General features: G+C 47.7%; 2 protein-coding genes across 4 annotated transcripts in view; both read left to right on the forward strand.

The window, feature by feature from the left end:
• Positions 1-16,629, forward strand: part of LOC310701787 (uncharacterized protein) — a 224,343-nt gene that overhangs the window by 23,504 nt on the left and 184,210 nt on the right. The gene's annotated exons all lie outside the window — the stretch shown is intronic.
• On the forward strand, positions 5,062-15,011 carry LOC310701247 (uncharacterized protein). 3 transcript variants are annotated; one of them, XM_083491842.1, is made up of 7 exons: positions 5,062-5,175; positions 8,343-8,407; positions 8,450-8,834; positions 9,573-9,660; positions 10,185-10,267; positions 10,534-10,660; positions 13,034-15,011. In XM_083491842.1, exons 2-7 carry the CDS (start codon positions 8,364-8,366, stop codon positions 14,404-14,406), a joined length of 2,100 nt encoding a protein of 699 aa, XP_083347968.1. In that variant the 5' UTR covers positions 5,062-5,175; positions 8,343-8,363; the 3' UTR covers positions 14,407-15,011. The 3 variants fall into 3 exon arrangements, with proteins under 3 accessions (XP_083347968.1, XP_083347966.1, XP_083347967.1); XM_083491840.1 differs by having other exon boundaries at positions 8,343-8,834; XM_083491841.1 differs by having other exon boundaries at positions 8,343-8,834; positions 9,573-9,645.

A 16,629-nucleotide genomic window follows, 5' to 3' on the forward strand; every position in this document is an offset into this window, starting at 1 on the left:
ATTGTTCTTATGAGGCTATTACTGGATTATTGTAATTGGAAAACGAATAAAATCATTATAAGATATAAAAACATAATAAAATGCCAAATGTTAAAAACTTAAGGGCAGGATGTGAGGAGAGAAGGAAGTGGCTTTAAGGGTCCAGCGCTGAGTTTAAAGACGTCTGGATGTCAGATCCCAGAATGTAAGTTTCTCAGAAGTCAGGTATGTTGAGGGATCTCCCAGCTGACTTCGCCAGGTCTGCCCCAAACGGTAGACCTGTTGCTGGCTGGTAGTTCTTTTTGTTCACTACAAAAAGGTGTAGCCTTTTCAGGCTTTGCCTTCGGGTGGGAAGAGCATTGCGCCCGGGACAGGGAAGTGGGAGTCAAGCAGACACTCGAGGGATAATCCAGAGAAAGAGCTTTATTGCTACTATCCGGGCTGGTAGAAGGAGCAAGCGTGATAACTCACAAACTTAGCACAAGTTCACAGCCATTTGCACAGAGCATATATCCCCTTCAGTTCCCTCCCCTTTCTCCCCCTCCTCAGGAGCCCTGCCCCATGATGAGTTTTCCTGAGCATGAACAGAAACTCCTGTCTTGTGACTCCTGGCACCCTTCCCAGGAAAAAGGGGGGGTTGAGAAGCCTGTGCCTCTGCTTGGCATTGGCAGAGCCTATTCATTAGCTTTGAAGCTTTTTGTGCTGATAAAAACAACGTTTTGCTTATGCAGCAGCATCTTGTGAGAAAAGCAGAGAAAAGCTGAAGCTGTGGATTTTAGAAGAGAGAAAAGGGAATTTTGGGGCCTAGCTGCAGTTTTTGAGGCCTGGGGTGATTTCACAGGATTTGGGTATCCTGTCCCTTCAAAGGGAGTGAAATGTAAATCTGCTTGCTCCCTTTAGTTTCCCCACCACCCTATGGAGATACGAGGTTGCATATGGTCAAATCTCCCCATAGTAATAATAATAATAATAATAATAATTTATTTATATCCCGCCCTCCCCAGCCGAAGCTGGTCTCAGAGCGGCTAACAACAATAAAAGTAACACAGCATTCTAAAATCAATTCATTTTAAAATCAATTCAAAATCAAATTAATGGCAGCTACAGTGGTGCCTCGCAAGACGAAATTAATTCGTTCCGCGAGTTTTGTCGTCTTGCGATTTTTTTCGTCTTGCGAAGCACGGTGTCGGGAAAGTTTTGGGAAAGCTTCAAAAATCACCAAAGTCTTTAAAAACCTCAAAAAAGGCTACCACACCGCGTTCTATGAGTTGCTCCTCAAAGTCAAGTCGCAACTGTATTAACGGTGTTAAGAAAAAGGAAACAAACTTGCAAGACGTTTCCGTCTTGCGAAGCAAGCCCATAGGGAAAATCGTCTTTTGAAGCAGCTCAAAAAACAAAAAAACCTTTCGTCTAGCGAGTTTTTTGTCTTGCGAGGCATTCGTCTTGCGAGGTACCACTGTATTGGGCTAGAGTTCTGTGAGGATTACCAAAGGAGAGGGTCAGACTGTGCCTTGGCCAACAACACAACCTTTTGTGAACAACTTTCTGGGGGCCGCATACCAATGGTGGGAGGGGCCAAAGGCAAAAGTGACCGATTGATGGAGGTGACATTTGTACAATAGGCTGAATTTCAGTCAGACACACACAAAGAGGCTTAATCCCACTTCCAGAGCGATACACGCTGTTCGTCTGAAGCACATGGCTTCCCTAAGGAATTCTGGGAACTGCGGTTTACCTCTCATGGAGCTACCATTCCCAGCACCCTGAACAAACTACAGTTCCCAGGATTCTTGGGGGGGGGGGATATATGCATTTTAAATGCATGGTGTGTATGCAGCCAAAGAACACCACAAAAGAGGTATGGAGCATGACTGGTGAAAGCGTTTGGCCTCCAGGACTGAGGTTCCCCCACCATGACCAGCTATAATTTCAAGCATGATGAATTCATTCAGGACTTTTATGGCTGGTTGTGTGTGTGTGTGGTGCAAAAAAAGGGGGACGGAAGGAAACAGTCAATCTGGAGGTACAGCAACCCCCTACTTTACTTGTTTCAACACCTCCCCTAAAGTTCTTCCCATTCAAAATCGTTCTTGGTCCAGTGGAAGGAGTCCTAGAATCATAGAATCATAGAGTTGGAAGAGACCACAAGGGCCATCGAGTCCAACCCCCTGCCAAGCAGGAAACACCATCAGAGCACTCCTGACATATGGTTGTCAAGCCTCTGCTTAAAGACCTCCAAAGTAGGAGACTCCACCACACTCCTTGGCAGCAAATTCCACTGTCAAACAGCTCTTACTGTCAGGAAGTTCTTCCTAATGTTTAGGTGGAATCTTCTTTCTTGTAGTTTGGATCCATTGCTCCGTGTCCGCTTCTCTGGAGCAGCAGAAAACAACCTTTCTCCCTCCTCTATGTGACATCCTTTTATATATTTGAAGATGGCTATCATATCACCCCTTAACCTCCTCTTCTCCAGGCTAAACATGCCCAGCTCCCTTAACCGTTCCTCATAAGGCATCGTTTCCAGGCCTTTGACCATTTTGGTTGCCCTCCTCTGGACACGTTCCAGTTTCTCAGTGTCCTTCTTGAATTGTGGTGCCCAGAACTGGACACAGTACTCCAGGTGAGGTCTGACCAGAGCAGAATACAGTGGCACTATTACTTCCCTTGATCTAGATGCTATACTCCTATTGATGCATCCCAGAATTGCATTGGCTTTTTTAGCTGCCGCGTCACACTGTTGGCTCCTAGTTAATGATAAACTTTCAGCAGATCTTCAGTCTCAGTTATCACAACAATCTGGAAATGTGCTGGAAATTTTTATTTTATTTTATTTTTCTGCTGGCTTTAAAAGAGGATTGCAGGAAGTCATGGACGACCAGGCCAGCCGTGGCTGCTACTAGTGATGCCTCTGGGTGCCAGTCACTGGGAATCTCAGGGGGGTTGGAGTCCCACGCTCTAACCACTGCATCGCACCACACGGGCTCCATGAAGACAGCTCCTTGCGTCGGCAGAGAACGAGACTCTTAATCTCAGGCCCGTGGGTTCAAGCCCCACGTCGGGCAAAAAAGATCCCTGCATCACAATGGGGTTGGACTTGATGACCCCTGGGGGTCCCTTCCAACTCAACAATTCTATGGCTCTATGTCATAAAGTGTGGCTCATGGCCAGCCTTTTCCACGCCTCCCTGAATTGGCCCAGTTGATGGTGGAGTTGTTGCTGTTGTTTTAAAAACCTGATGATGCTTTGGACACACACCCCAGTCCTTGCTTAGAGCGTGGTGCTGATAACGGCAAGGTTGCAGGTTCGCTCCCCGTCTGGGGCAGCTGCCTATTCCTGCTTTGCAAGCGGGTTGGACTGGATGATCCTCGGGGTCCCTTCCGAGGCCACAATTCCACGACATTACGATTCTATGCACGGCTTCGGCTCAGGCTACCTCACAAGGTTGTTGTGAGGATAAAATGAGGAGGGCAGGAGAACCAAGTACGTGGTATGGGGGTCCTTGGTGGAAAAAGTCCTTGGATATATACTGCATTTTTCACTCCATAAGACGCACCCGACCAAAAATGAGAGGCACAAATACAAGATGGGTGACACCTGGCTTGAGAGCAGTACATGTGAAAAGGATCTAGGAGTCTTGGTTGACCACAAACTTGACATGAGCCAACAGTGTGACGCGGCAGCTAAAAAAGCCAATGCAATTCTGGGCTGCATCAATAGGAGCATAGCATCTAGATCAAGGGAAGTAATAGTGCCACTGTATTCTGCTCTGGTCAGACCTCACCTGGAGTACTGTGTCCAGTTCTGGGCACCACAGTTCAAGAAGGACACTGACAAACTGGAACGTGTCCAGAGGAGGGCAACCAAAATGGTCAAAGGCCTGGAAACGATGCCTTATGAGGAACGGCTAAGGGAGCTGGGCATGTTTAGCCTGGAGAAGAGGAGGTTAAGGGGTGATATGATAGCCATGTTCAAATATATAAAAGGATGTCACATAGAGGAGGGAGAAAGGTTGTTTTCTGCTGCTCCAGAGAAGCGGACACGGAGCAATGGATCCAAACTACAAGAAAGAAGATTCCACCTAAACATTAGGAAGAACTTCCTGACAGTAAGAGCTGTTCGACAGTGGAATTTGCTGCCAAGGAGTGTGGTGGAGTCTCCTACTTTGGAGGTCTTTAAGCAGAGGCTTGACAACCATATGTCAGGAGTGCTCTGATGGTGTTTCCTGCTTGGCAGGGGGTTGGACTCGATGGCCCTTGTGGTCTCTTCCAACTCTAGGATTCTATGATTCTATGATAAGATGCACCTAGTTTTTAGAGGAGAAAAACAAGAAAAAAATATATTCTGAACGAAACAGTGGATGTAGGATTTTTGTGGTTCATGCTGTGGCCACAGACATGTGATTTGACGGTGAGTTTGGGGTAGCCCAATGCAAAAATCCTGAGGATCCGTGTGGATCCGTGCTTTGTAACTACGTTTTTGCGCCATTGCGGCCCCACAGAACAGTGGATGGGGGGGGTGTGCAGGCTGTAGCCATAGACATGCTATGTGACCTGATGGTGAATTTGGGGTGATCCAATGCAAAAATCCTGAGGATCCATGTGGATCCGTGCTTTGTAACCACGTAACAAACAAACAGCCTTGTGGCGGGGCTGTTTCCATGGGCTAAAATAAAAAAATTCCTTCCAGTAGCACCTTAAAGACCAACTAAGTTAGTTCTTGGTATGAGCTTTCGTGTGCATGCACACTTCTTCAGATACACAGAAGAAGAAGTGTGTATCTGAAGAAGTGTGCATGCACACGAAAGCTCATACCAAGAACTAACTTAGTTGGTCTTTAAGGTGCTACTGGAAGGAATTTTTTTATTTTGACTATGGCAGACCAACACGGCTACCTATCTGTAACTGGATCCATGGGCTATGTTCGTTTGGGAACCTGAAGTGCGCCTGCAAAGCACCCATCTGCCTTTCCTCCTTGGCGGCTGCTGCTTTGAAAGCAAGCGGTGCCGAGGCTGGGCTTCAAAGGGTTAAAACGAAGCGAGCTCGATTCCTAGAGAAGAAGTGAATTGGGAGTGGAGGGGGGGGGGAGGAGGAGGAGGAGGCGTCCTCTGCAGCCAAAGCACCTCCTCTCTGAAGCCCCTTTTCCTGCCTGGCTTTTCCACTTGGGAGGGTCATTTCCAAATGCTGCAGCTGAAATCCGGTGAGCCCCCCCCGTACCCATTGCACAGGGTGCCCCAGGGAGAGGGTGCCCGCGGGGGGGGGCTGTTTATCCCATGCGCCCCAAATCAGGGAGTGGGGCTCCCTCCAGCAAGGCCAGGAAGCCGCTGGGGGTGCGCTGGGTCTGCATCTCTTGAGACGGCCAATGCATTTCCGGGGGTTGGTCTAGATGACACCAAGGGGACCCTTTCCAGCTCTGCGGTTCTATGAATTGTGCATTGCGCTGCGATTAGAATTAATGCCCCTCCAATAACACACACGGGACGCGGGTGGTGCTGTGGGTTACTACACAGTGTAAAGTCTTCCTATATTCCTAATAAAGTGTGGTGCCTTCCAATGGCTGAAAAACCTGGAAGGCTTTAACAGGGGAATAGATAAAATTCCTGGAGGATAAGATTTTGGTAGGGGACGCGGGTGGCGCTGTGGGTTAAACCACAGGGTCTAGGGCTTGCCGATCAGAAGGTTGGCAGTTTGAATCCCAGCAACGGGGCGAGCTCCCTTTGCTCTGTCCCTGCTCCTGCCAACCTAGCAGTTCGAAAGTACGTCAAGGTGCAAGTAGATAAATAGGTACCGCTCCGGCAGGAAGGTAAACGGCGTTTCCGTGCGCTGCTCTGGTTCGCCAGAAGCGGCTTAGTAATGGACCTGGAAGCTGCACACCGGCTCCCTCAGCCAGTAAAGTGAGATGAGCACTGCAACCCCAGAGTCGGTCACGACTGGACCTAATGGTCAGGGGTCCCTTTACCTTTATTTAATAACACACACATGATGGCAATTCAGACATCAGCTCCTGAGATGCGTGCGCATTCAGATCCCTGGGGTTGGACTAGATGACCCCCAGGGTCCCTTCCAACGCCACGATTCTACGCTTCTAACAGAAAGCACTTAACTTGAAAACTGGCAAGCCATCAAACCCAGCAAAGGAAAACCCGGCTGAAAATCAGCAAGCGTTTACTTACTTGCTGTTGTTCCATTTTGTGAAGCGCAAACGCCCGGCCTTCAGCCCAGGATTGCAAGGCGGTTTATATCTGAATTAAAGAAGAATGGAAAGAAAATAGGGATCCGAAAAACCCAGCTGGGAGCAGCAGGCTATGACAGAGCAGGATTGCAGGAGAGGCCAGGAAACCCTCTTTCCCTCCCACCCACCCATAGGTGCTGAATTGTAGGAGATCTAGGAGTTTTTCAGCTTCTAAACCATAGGTGGGAAAAGTTGCTGTTAGTGAGATGTACCATATTGGCCCGAATATAAGCCACACTCCCCCCACCCCAATTCTGATCGTGAAAAGTTAAAAGTGCATCTTATATTCCAGAACTTACGCTGCTGGCAAAGTGGCTCCCCCCACCCAGTAGCCTATATTTGGGTGTGACTTATATTTGGGCCAATATGGTAAATATAGATTTGGAAAGGTGGTGGATGTATGGATGGATTCAGCCTACAGGGAAAGGTAGACAAGATCCTGACCCAGACCTTTCGGTGAGCTGTTTGGCCTTTGCATTTGTTCTTAAGGGGTTTATCCGTTATTGCTGGTGTTGCATTGCATAATTAAAAATATTCCTGTTATCTTTCTTTGTTACAATTCTATGCCGTCCTTCCTCTGAGGACCACAGGGCGGTTTACAATAGAAAAACACACAGATGCATAACATAATAGCAAAATAAACCATAAGCCCCTCCCCCCATGACTAAAACAGGGAGGGGGTATATCTTCAGTAGCAATTTAGGTTTTAAGCATGTGTGGAATAAGCCGATTAATCAACTGTGTGCAAGCGATGCAGTGAATCCGATTGACATTGCTTTTGTTGAGTGGCAACTTTGGTTTAAACCAGTGGTTGCCAACCTTTTTTTTGGCCATGCCCCACCTAAGCATCTCTAAAATCCCGATCCCCCCCCATGACATATAGTTCTTATTATTCAAAAAGTGAATTCCTATTCATGTGGAGGAAGCCTAAAAGGCTATTAACTGTTAATAACTGATTCTTGAACTGCCCCCCTTAAAAGTCAGATTGCCCCCCTGTTGGGAACCACGGGTTTAAACCAACTCCAGTGTTATTTACTTACTCTATCAGTGGTATCCAAACTTTTTTCAAAGACGGCCATATTTGATGTAGTGAAAGGTTATTTGATGAATATTTGATGAAGTGAAGTTAGGATTTCCCCCCAAAGTTGTTGAGACTTTTTTATGGTTGAAGTTGTTGAGTTTTTTTTAGCACTGAAGTTACTGAGGTTTTTTTAGGATTTTACCCCAGGAAATAAACTGCCACAGGGGGCTGGATTAAACTGACCGGCGGGCCAGATTAGGCCCCCGAAACGGACGTGCCTGCTCTAAGTGAAGCTGGAGGAGAAGATGGCAACAGTCATGGAGAATACGGGGGGGGGGTGGCATCTTCTTTTCCCTTTCTGCCCTCCAATCTCTTTGAATGTCAGCATTCATCTTCCTTTCCTTCCAGGAGAAAGAAGACCTGGTTGTGAATAGGATTGGGCGACATCTGGTTTTTAACATCATGATAGATCACCAGCTAAAAATTGCGATATACCAATATATCAGGATGTCTGAAATAAGGATGGAGCTATGTAGAGTCATTGGCCGGCTTCACTGTTTTTCCTGCACTGTGATTTTTGCAAAGGAAACACACACACACATCATGATTTGTGATAAATTGCCAGGTCAAAAATTATGAATCATGATATGGACCTGAAAACCGGGATTGGACGATATATGGCCCTAGTTGAGAGCCATGCTCCTTTAACTAATACAGTGGTGCCCCGCAAGACGAATGCCTCGCAAGACGGAAGACTCGCTAGACGAAAGAGTTTTCCGTTTTGGAGGTGCTTCATAAATTGAATTTCCTATGGGCTTGCTTCGCAAGACGAAAATGTCTTGCGAGTTCCTGCTGGTTTGTTTTTCTCCCCCCCCCCCTTTCTAAGCCGCTAAGCCACTTATCAGCTGATCCGATCAGCCGATAAGCCGCTAATAGTGCTAATAGCGCTAATCCGCTAATCCGTCAATGGGCTTGCTTCGCAAGACGAAAAAACTGCTAGACGAAGAGAATCACAGAACGGATTATTTTCGTCTTGCGAGGCACCACTGTACAGGGAATCTTTTTACTGACAACGTGATAATTCTCACACGGAAAAAATGTCTTGGCTTTGCAGGACTTGGTTGCAAAGAGACTAATGAGAACAGCTTTTGTCCTGAGAAATAGACCAAAAAAGGCTGAGGCTTCCTTGGTGCCCAGATCAAATATGGCTGCCCTTGAAGTGGGAAGAGACCACAATTCTATCAAGATTTGGAGCAGTGGGAGATTCTGGGAAAGAGCCACGCAGGAGATCCTGGGTGAGGAGAATGCCCTCAGCTCAGACATACAGTGCCAGCGTTTCAGGCGATTCCGCTACCAGGAGGCCGAGGGACCCAGAGAGGTTTGCAGCCGACTCCACCACCTTTGCCGTTTGTGGCTGAAGCCAGAGACACACACCAAGACTCAGATCCTGGATTTAGTGATCCTGGAGCAGTTCCTGGCTGCCCTCCCCCCGGAGATGGGGAACTGGGTGAGGGAATGTGGAGCGGAGACCAGTTCCCAGGCGGTGGCCCTGGCCGAAGGTTTCCTCCTGAGTCGGGCAGAGGAGAAGAAGCAGGAAGAGCAGCAGGTGAGAGCGTTTCATCTTGATAATGGATGTGTCCTCCAAAATATGTTGAATTAAAAATTCCCATCATCCCTGATAATAATATTTTATTTATACCCCGCCCATCTGGCTGGGTCTCCCCAGCCACTCTGGGTGGCTCCCAATAGGATATTAAAAAATGATAAAACATCAAACATTAAAAACTTCCCTAAACAGGGCTGCCTTCAGGGCTGACTTCTAAAAGTCAGATAGTTGTTTATCTCCTTGACATCTGATGGGAGGACGTTCTACAGGGTGGGCGCCACCACCGAGAAGGCCCTCTGCCTCGTTCCCTGTTACCTCACTTCTCACAGGGAGGGAACTGACAGAAGGCCCTCGGAGCTGGACCTCAGTGTCCGGGCAGAACGATGGGGGTGGAGACGCTCCTTCAGATATACTGGACCGAGGCCATTTAGGGCTTGAAAGGTCAGCACCAACACTTTGAATTGTGCTTGGAATGTACTGAGAGCCAATGTAGGTCTTACAGGATCCTGAACATTGTCTGTATTTGCTGGGGCTGGTGGTGTTTGGAATCTGCAGGGAACCCTTGAGTTTGAAACTCCCATGGGTCTTGGAATGGAAGGGTTGATATAAAAAAACCTCTGTTCATTTTCCTACTTTTATTGGAAATCAGCCAAACAGGAATATCTTTCAGGTTTCTGCCTTTGTCATCCCTTTTTTTAATCCTTCTCCCCATGTGATGTCTTCTTATCCCTATTGCAGTTTCGGGTAAAGGAACCAGCGACAGAAATGAGGACTGATTTCCCTAAAGCAGAGAGGGCTCCGTCCGTCAAAGGTCAGAGGTCACCGGGTACGGATTCAAGGCTTCTATTTCAGTTTGTTTTCTCGCTGCATATTTTGAAGGAAACCCTTTTATCTTTTGGGGGAAGGCAAACTTGGTTTATTTGCAACACTTCACACCCCTGATTTCTGGTTAGGGACCAGAGACGGGTTTCCACATGATTGAAATATAAAGAGTATAATCTGCTGGAATGCACTCATCATATAGGACCAGTGTGGTGTAGTGGTTAAGAGCGGTGGACTCGTAATCTGGTGAACCGGGTTCGCGTCTCCGCTCCTCCACATGCAGCTGCTGGGTGACCTTGGGCTAGTCACACTTCTCTGAAGTCTCTCAGCCCCACTCACCTCACAGAGTGTTTGTTGTGGGGGAGGAAGGGAAAGGAGAACGTTAGCCGCTTTGAGACTCCTTCGGTAGTGATAAAGCGGGATATCAAATCCAAACTCTTCTTCTTCTTTTCTAAATGAGACATGCGGTTGCTCAATCTCCGAGGTACGTGTGTTTTAATGGGTTCGTGGCACATTTGTCTCTCACAGGTGACAGAATGAAGCCACACAAACCTGCTCAGACATCTCTTCTTTGCGGTGTTGAAGAAGGAGCAGCTGTGAAGCCAGATCAGGTAGGAGGATAAATCACTGGGAGAAAGAGGCTGGTACCCTTGCCGCCTGCTCCCCTCTCGATCCTAAACAGATATCTCTCTTCCTCTTAGATTCTATCAAAGCTGCCCCAATGAAGGCTTGTGTCTGCCCCATCCCCCCCAAAAAAACCCATTTAAATATTGAGAATAATGACCAGCCACTTCACCACAACTAGTATTTTGATTGTGGCTAGTCGATAATCTTTGTGCAATGTGCAAGGAGAAAAAACGTTTTCTGTTTCTTTCAGGGTCCGGTATCCTTTGAGGATGTGGCTGTGTGGTTCACAGAAGAGGAGTGGGATCTGCTGGATCCTGACCAGAGAGCTCTACATAACCAAGTCATGGAGGAGAGCCTTTGGATTCTGTCCTCTCTCGGTGAGGCTCTCTCTTGGATCATAATCTCTGTTTCATAATTCAGAATTTATATAGTGAAACTCAGTGAAACTCCCTGCCTGTGCGGTTAATGTTGAAAGGACGTTCTCTGAATACACTTCCTCCACTTTTGCCATTCTTAACAATGGTTTAACTGGTTAAAACTGGCCAGGCTTTTTCAGAATGGAAGTTTCAGAGCTGATACGAAAGTGGAACTAGCATCTCAGCTATTTCCTGGTTGGCTGGAAAGATGACGGATGTCAGAAGATGGAGCAGGTTTCTTGACTGGGCCAAACAGCAATCCATGGCAGAAAAAAGGCTGGGATTTCCTGGTTTCAACTGCCCACAAATAAGAGATTCTTTTGCCTCTCAAGATACATCTGATCAGGAGTCAAGTATGCTCTGTTGCAGAGCCTACATCCATTTCCCTCACTTCTCCCCAATAAAAAAGTTATATACAGTGGTGCCCCGCAAGACGAACGCCTCGCAAGATGGAAAACCCGCTAGACGAAAGGGTTTTCCGTTTTGGAGGCGCTTTGCAAAACGAATTTCCCTATGGGCTTCCTTCACAAGACGAAAGCCCATAGGGAAATCTCCGGGACAGCGGGGAAGCGCAGCGCGTCTTCCCCACTGTCCTCGGACTTCCTCCGAAGGCTGGCGGTGGGAGGAGGGCTCTCCGCCCCACCGCCAGGCTTCGGAAGGCTGCTCCAAAGGCTGGCGGTGGGGCGGAGAGAGCTTCTCCCCGCGCCAGCCTTCGGATGGCTGTCCTGAAGACTTGCGGTGGGAGGAGGGTTTTCCTTCCCACCGCCAACATTCAGAATGCTGTTCTGAATGTTGGCGGTGGGGAGGAAAAACCCTCCTCCCACCGCAAGCCCCGGGAACAGAGGAGAAGCGCTGCTCCCCTTCCCCTCTGTTCCCGTACCTGTCCTGAAGGCTTGCGGTGGGGAGAAAAGCCCTTCTCCGCACCGCCAGCCTGGCAAGCGGTTTCCATAGGAACGCATTAATTGATTTTCAATGCATTCCTATGGGAAACGGTGCTTCGCAAGACGAAAAACTCGCAAGAAGAAAAAACTTGCGGAACGAATTAATTTCGTCTTGCAAGGCACCACTGTACGTATATATTTCTCCACATTTGGCTTGAAAGACCCTTGTTTGGCGTTCTCACTAAACCTTTTCCTCACATGCTCGTATGCTGTATTTAACCTCCATTTTGGTTGCATCATACATTGTCAGGTTTCTGTACAGCTTTTTATTTTGGGCTTTGGGGTGGCTTTGTCTATATTTTTCCTATAGATGGTGTAGAGGGAGGAGCACCAAAAATGGGACTCAGATACTCCCTCCTACAGATGGGCAGACCAGGTTATGGAACAAGGATCTTCCTCGCTATTGGGTGCCTATTGTGATTTTTTTTGGGGGGGGTGAGGTTTGAGGACCCTTACAGGACTGGGACAGCCAAAATAGTGCCCTCTTAAGGTTTTTGGATTCTAGTTTCCATCATTCCTGAGCATTGCGATTGTGGCTGGGGCTGAGAGGAATGGGAGTGGTTACCCCTATTTTACGAAAAGGGTTTGGCCTAAAAAAGTCTGGGATGCTCTGCCATTTCCCCCCATATCTATCCTCCAGTTGCTTCTTTCGCAACTAACAGTTCAGAAGTGATAATAATAATAATATTTTTTTATTTATACCTCGCCCATCTGGCTGGGTTTCCCCAGCCACTCTGGCTGACTCCCAACAGAATATTAAAAACACAATAAAACAGCAGACATTACAAACTTACCTAAACAAGGCTGCTTTCAGGTGTCTTCTAAAAGTCAGATAGTTGTTTATTTCCTTGACATCTGATGGGAGGGCGTTCCACAGGGCGGGCGCCACCACCGAGAAGGCCCTCTGTCTGGTTCCCTGTAACCTCACTTCTCACAGTGAGGGAACCGCCAGAAGGCCCTCGGAGCTGGACCTCAGTGTCCGGGCTGAACGATGGGAGTGGAGACACTTCTTCAGGTATACTGGGCTGAGGCCGTTTAGGTCTTTCAGGGTCAGCAGGAACACTTTGAATTGTACTCAGAAACATACTGGAAACCAGTGTAGATGATGCATGGTTCTTCCATTTACCTGTACAACAACCTTGTTGTACAGCTGAGCTGAGTGTGATTAGTCCCAGATCACCCCACGAATTTCCTATCTGAGCTAGAAGCTGAACTCCACAGCATATATAGCTCAGCAGCTGTCAAGTGAGGCAGTTAAATCTGTGGTCAGGCCTGCTTCCCATCTAAATCCTTCCAGCTCTTCCTTGATCACAAGTGTTGAAGCTGCTCAGTGATTTAAGACTATGTTTTCCCCCTCAGGCTCTTATCTGCTTTCTCTCTTTCTTCTTTGCAGAAGGTGACGAATGGGAAACCCAGAATAAGGGAGATCTACTTGGGAAAGAGACATCGGAAAGGGAGGGACGTGAAGGGAAGAGGAGAAGTAAATTGTCCGCTTCTCGGGGATGTGACTACCGTGAAATTGCAGCCCGAGAAGAAACGGACGAGAGAAAGGAAACAGGGATACCCCGTGTGAACAGGGGGAGTCGCAGTTCTAAAAGGGGACGTAAACCCAGCGTCAAAACCCGCCCAAGGGAGAATTCTTACGAGCACTCGGAGTGCGGAACAAGCATCATTCGTGTCACTTCCCTTCAAGGAACTCACAGCACAGAGAAACCCTATATTTGCGCCGAGTGTGGGAAAAGCTTCCCTTACACTTCTGGCCTTATTTCTCACCGAAGGGTTCACACGGGGGAGAAGCCATACCGGTGCTTGGAATGCGGAAAGACCTTCAGCCAGAAGAAACACCTCACCAACCACCGGGCGATTCACGCGGAGGAAAAACCGTACCGGTGCCTGGAGTGCGGGCGGAGCTTCAACTGCCGCTATAATCTGATTCGGCACCAGAGGATCCACACCGGGGAGAAACCGTACCAATGCCCGGATTGTGGGAGGGGCTTCCGGCACAGCTCCACCCTCTCTTCCCACCAGAGGCTTCACACCGGGGAGAAACCGTATCCGTGCCCCGAGTGCGGGAAGCGCTTCAGGGATCGGTCTCACCTGTATTCCCACCAGAAAGTTCACACGGGAGAGAAACCGTACGCTTGTCTGGAATGCGGGAAGCGCTTCTACCAGAAGAAGCACCTACGTAAGCATCAGGTAATTCACACAGAGGTGAAGCCGCACAGGTGCTTGGAGTGCGGAAAGGGCTTCCGCTGCCGTTTCAAGCTAACCCGCCACCAAAGGACCCACATGGGGGAGAAGCAGTATCGGTGCTTGGAGTGTGGAAAGATCTTCAAATGCAGTGCCGCCCTTTGTTCCCATGAAAGGATCCACACGGGAGAGAAGCCGTTTCAGTGCCCCGAGTGCGGGAAGGCCTTCAGAGCGAAGTCCCACCTGTATTCCCACAAAAGGATTCACACGGGGGAGAAACCTTACCCGTGTCTGGAATGCGGGAAGGCCTTCCGGCGGCAGGAACACCTCGCCAACCACCAAGCGTTGATTCACACGGCGAATAAGCCCTATAAATGCCTGGAGTGCGGAAAGAGCTTCAGCCAGGCTATTTACCTTACGTACCATCAGAGCATTCACACGGGGGATAAATCGTATCCGTGCTTGGAGTGCGGGAAGAGCTTCCACAGCCAGAAAAGCCTCAGTTCTCATCAAAGAGCTCACAAAAGGGACCGCAACAAGATCAAACCTCTCCATTCTGAAGGAAATCAGCCCTGAGTGCTCACTGGAAGGACAGATCCTGAAGCTGAGGCTCCAAGACTGTGGCCACCTCATGAGAAGAGAAGACTCCCTGGAAAAGACCCTGATGTTGGGAAAGATGGAGGGCACAAGGAGAAGGGGACGGCAGAGGACGAGATGGTGGGACAGTGTTCTCGAAGCTACAAACATTAGTTTGACCAAACTCTGGGAGGCGGTGGAGGACAGGTGTGCCTGGCGTGCTCTGGTCCATGGGGTCACGAAGTCAGACACAACTAAACAACAACAAATTAAAAAAGGGAGTGGGGGAGAGAATTTGAGTAGAAACACAAACTTATGTTGTCGTAAAGCGGAGAGCAGTATTTATTCTTGATGTATTTTTTAAAAGGTTCAGTGGTAATGCACACAGGGGAGAAGCTGAGCTTCCAGAAAGGAACAAATACTCGTGAAAGTGAATTCTTTAATTCGCCCTAAATAAAGCAAGAGGGTAGGGAATGAACAGAATGCTAGAGGGTCAAGATCCCATTTGCGAATATTTATTTCCAATTTACTGGCGGAAGAGGTGATGGCATTTTTTGTTTTTGAAACTTGTAAGCCCTGCAAAGAGAAATCGGCAGCATCTTCTATGTGATTAAGAGCAAAAATATGCATGTAAAATAAAACACAGTCTTCATGAGGGGTGATAAAGTGTGAAATGAACTGTGTTAAAATGTCTGCATCTGTTGCATTCAAAGACCGCGCAGGATCAGAATTAACAATTAAGGATTGCTGAATCCATCTTGGCCACACCTAAGCTCCACAAGCTCCTTTCTTAAAATAATAATAATAATAATAATAATAATAATAATAATAATAATAATTTATTTGTACCCCACCCATCTGGCTGGGTTTCCTCAGCCACTCTGGGTGGCTTCCACAAAAACCAAAAATACACTAAGATGTTACACATTAAAAACTTCCCTGAACAGGGCTGCCTTAAGATGTCTTCTGAATGTCAGTTACAGATAGGTAGCCGTGTTGGTCTGCCATAGTCAAAATAAAAAAGTTCCTTCCAGTAGCACTTTAAAGACCAACTAAGTTAGTTCTTGGTATGAGCTTTCGTGTGCATGCACACTTCTTCAGATACTGATTCTTCAGATTCTGAATGTCAGGTAGTTGTTTATTGCTTTGACAACTGCTGGAAGGGCGTTCCACAGGGCAGGCGCCACTACCGAGAAGGCCCTCTGCCTGGTTCCCTGTAGCTTTGCTTCTCGCAATGAGGAAACCGCCAGAAGGCCCTCGGCGCTGGACCTCAGTGTCCGGGCAGAACGATGGGGGTGGAGATGCTCCTTCAGGTGTACTGGGTCAGGTAAAACTGGTAACAGGTAAAACTGTAGCAAATCCACAACTGTCCTGATGGCATGGCCTTTTTCATTTAAAAGAGCACCATTGCTCCCATTTCAGAAGGGACTTTGAGAGTCCTAAATGCATGCTAGCAGAGATCAGCTCTCTGTCCCTGTGGGAGGTGGGGTGTGTGTGTGGAAATTGGGATACTTCCCACCACCACAATCCAGAATCCCATCCCTGCTGTAGTGAAAGAGGGGAAATGGGAAAATCAGATTTAAAAAGTGTTTTATGTCACTGATTCGGGAGCTGAGCTCACTGAATTCAAAGATGTCAATTTTGGAGGACGAGATGCATTCCCCTCCTTCCGACTGTCTGAAAAGGAGTATATCGTCCTCATTTCCTAAAGGTCTGTTCTCATATGCTTTTCTGGTGTTCCTCTCCAGGTTGTTGTTTTTTTATTGTCAAACTTTTTATTGGACAAGAGCGCCTATGATAGCTCTGCAAAGGCCCAGACCAGCTTCTAGTCACAGTCTCTGAAGCTAACTAATTGAAAACCGGAGTCTGTTTTTTCTTTGCCTGCCCTTTCCCAGATTTCTCTCAGCAATTTATTTCTTTGAAAAGCAGATGTACAGTGGTACCTCGGGTTACATATGCTTCAGGTTACATACGCTTCAGGTTACAGACTCCGCTAACCCAGAAATAGTGCTTCAGGTTAAGAACTTTGCTTCAGGATGAGAACAGAAATCGTGCTGCGGCGGCAGTGGGAGGCCCCATTAGCTAAAGTGGTGCTTCAGGTTAAGAACAGTTTCAGGTTAAGTACGGACCTCTGGAACCCAAGGTACCACTGTATAAGCTTTTGTTTGCCTGCATACTTCTTCAGATACACACGAAAGCTTATACCCAGAACAAACTTAGTTG

Source organism: Podarcis liolepis, assembly GCF_965112155.1.
Source record: "Podarcis liolepis genome assembly, chromosome: 2".
NCBI classification, from domain to species: Eukaryota; Metazoa; Chordata; class Lepidosauria; order Squamata; family Lacertidae; genus Podarcis; species Podarcis liolepis.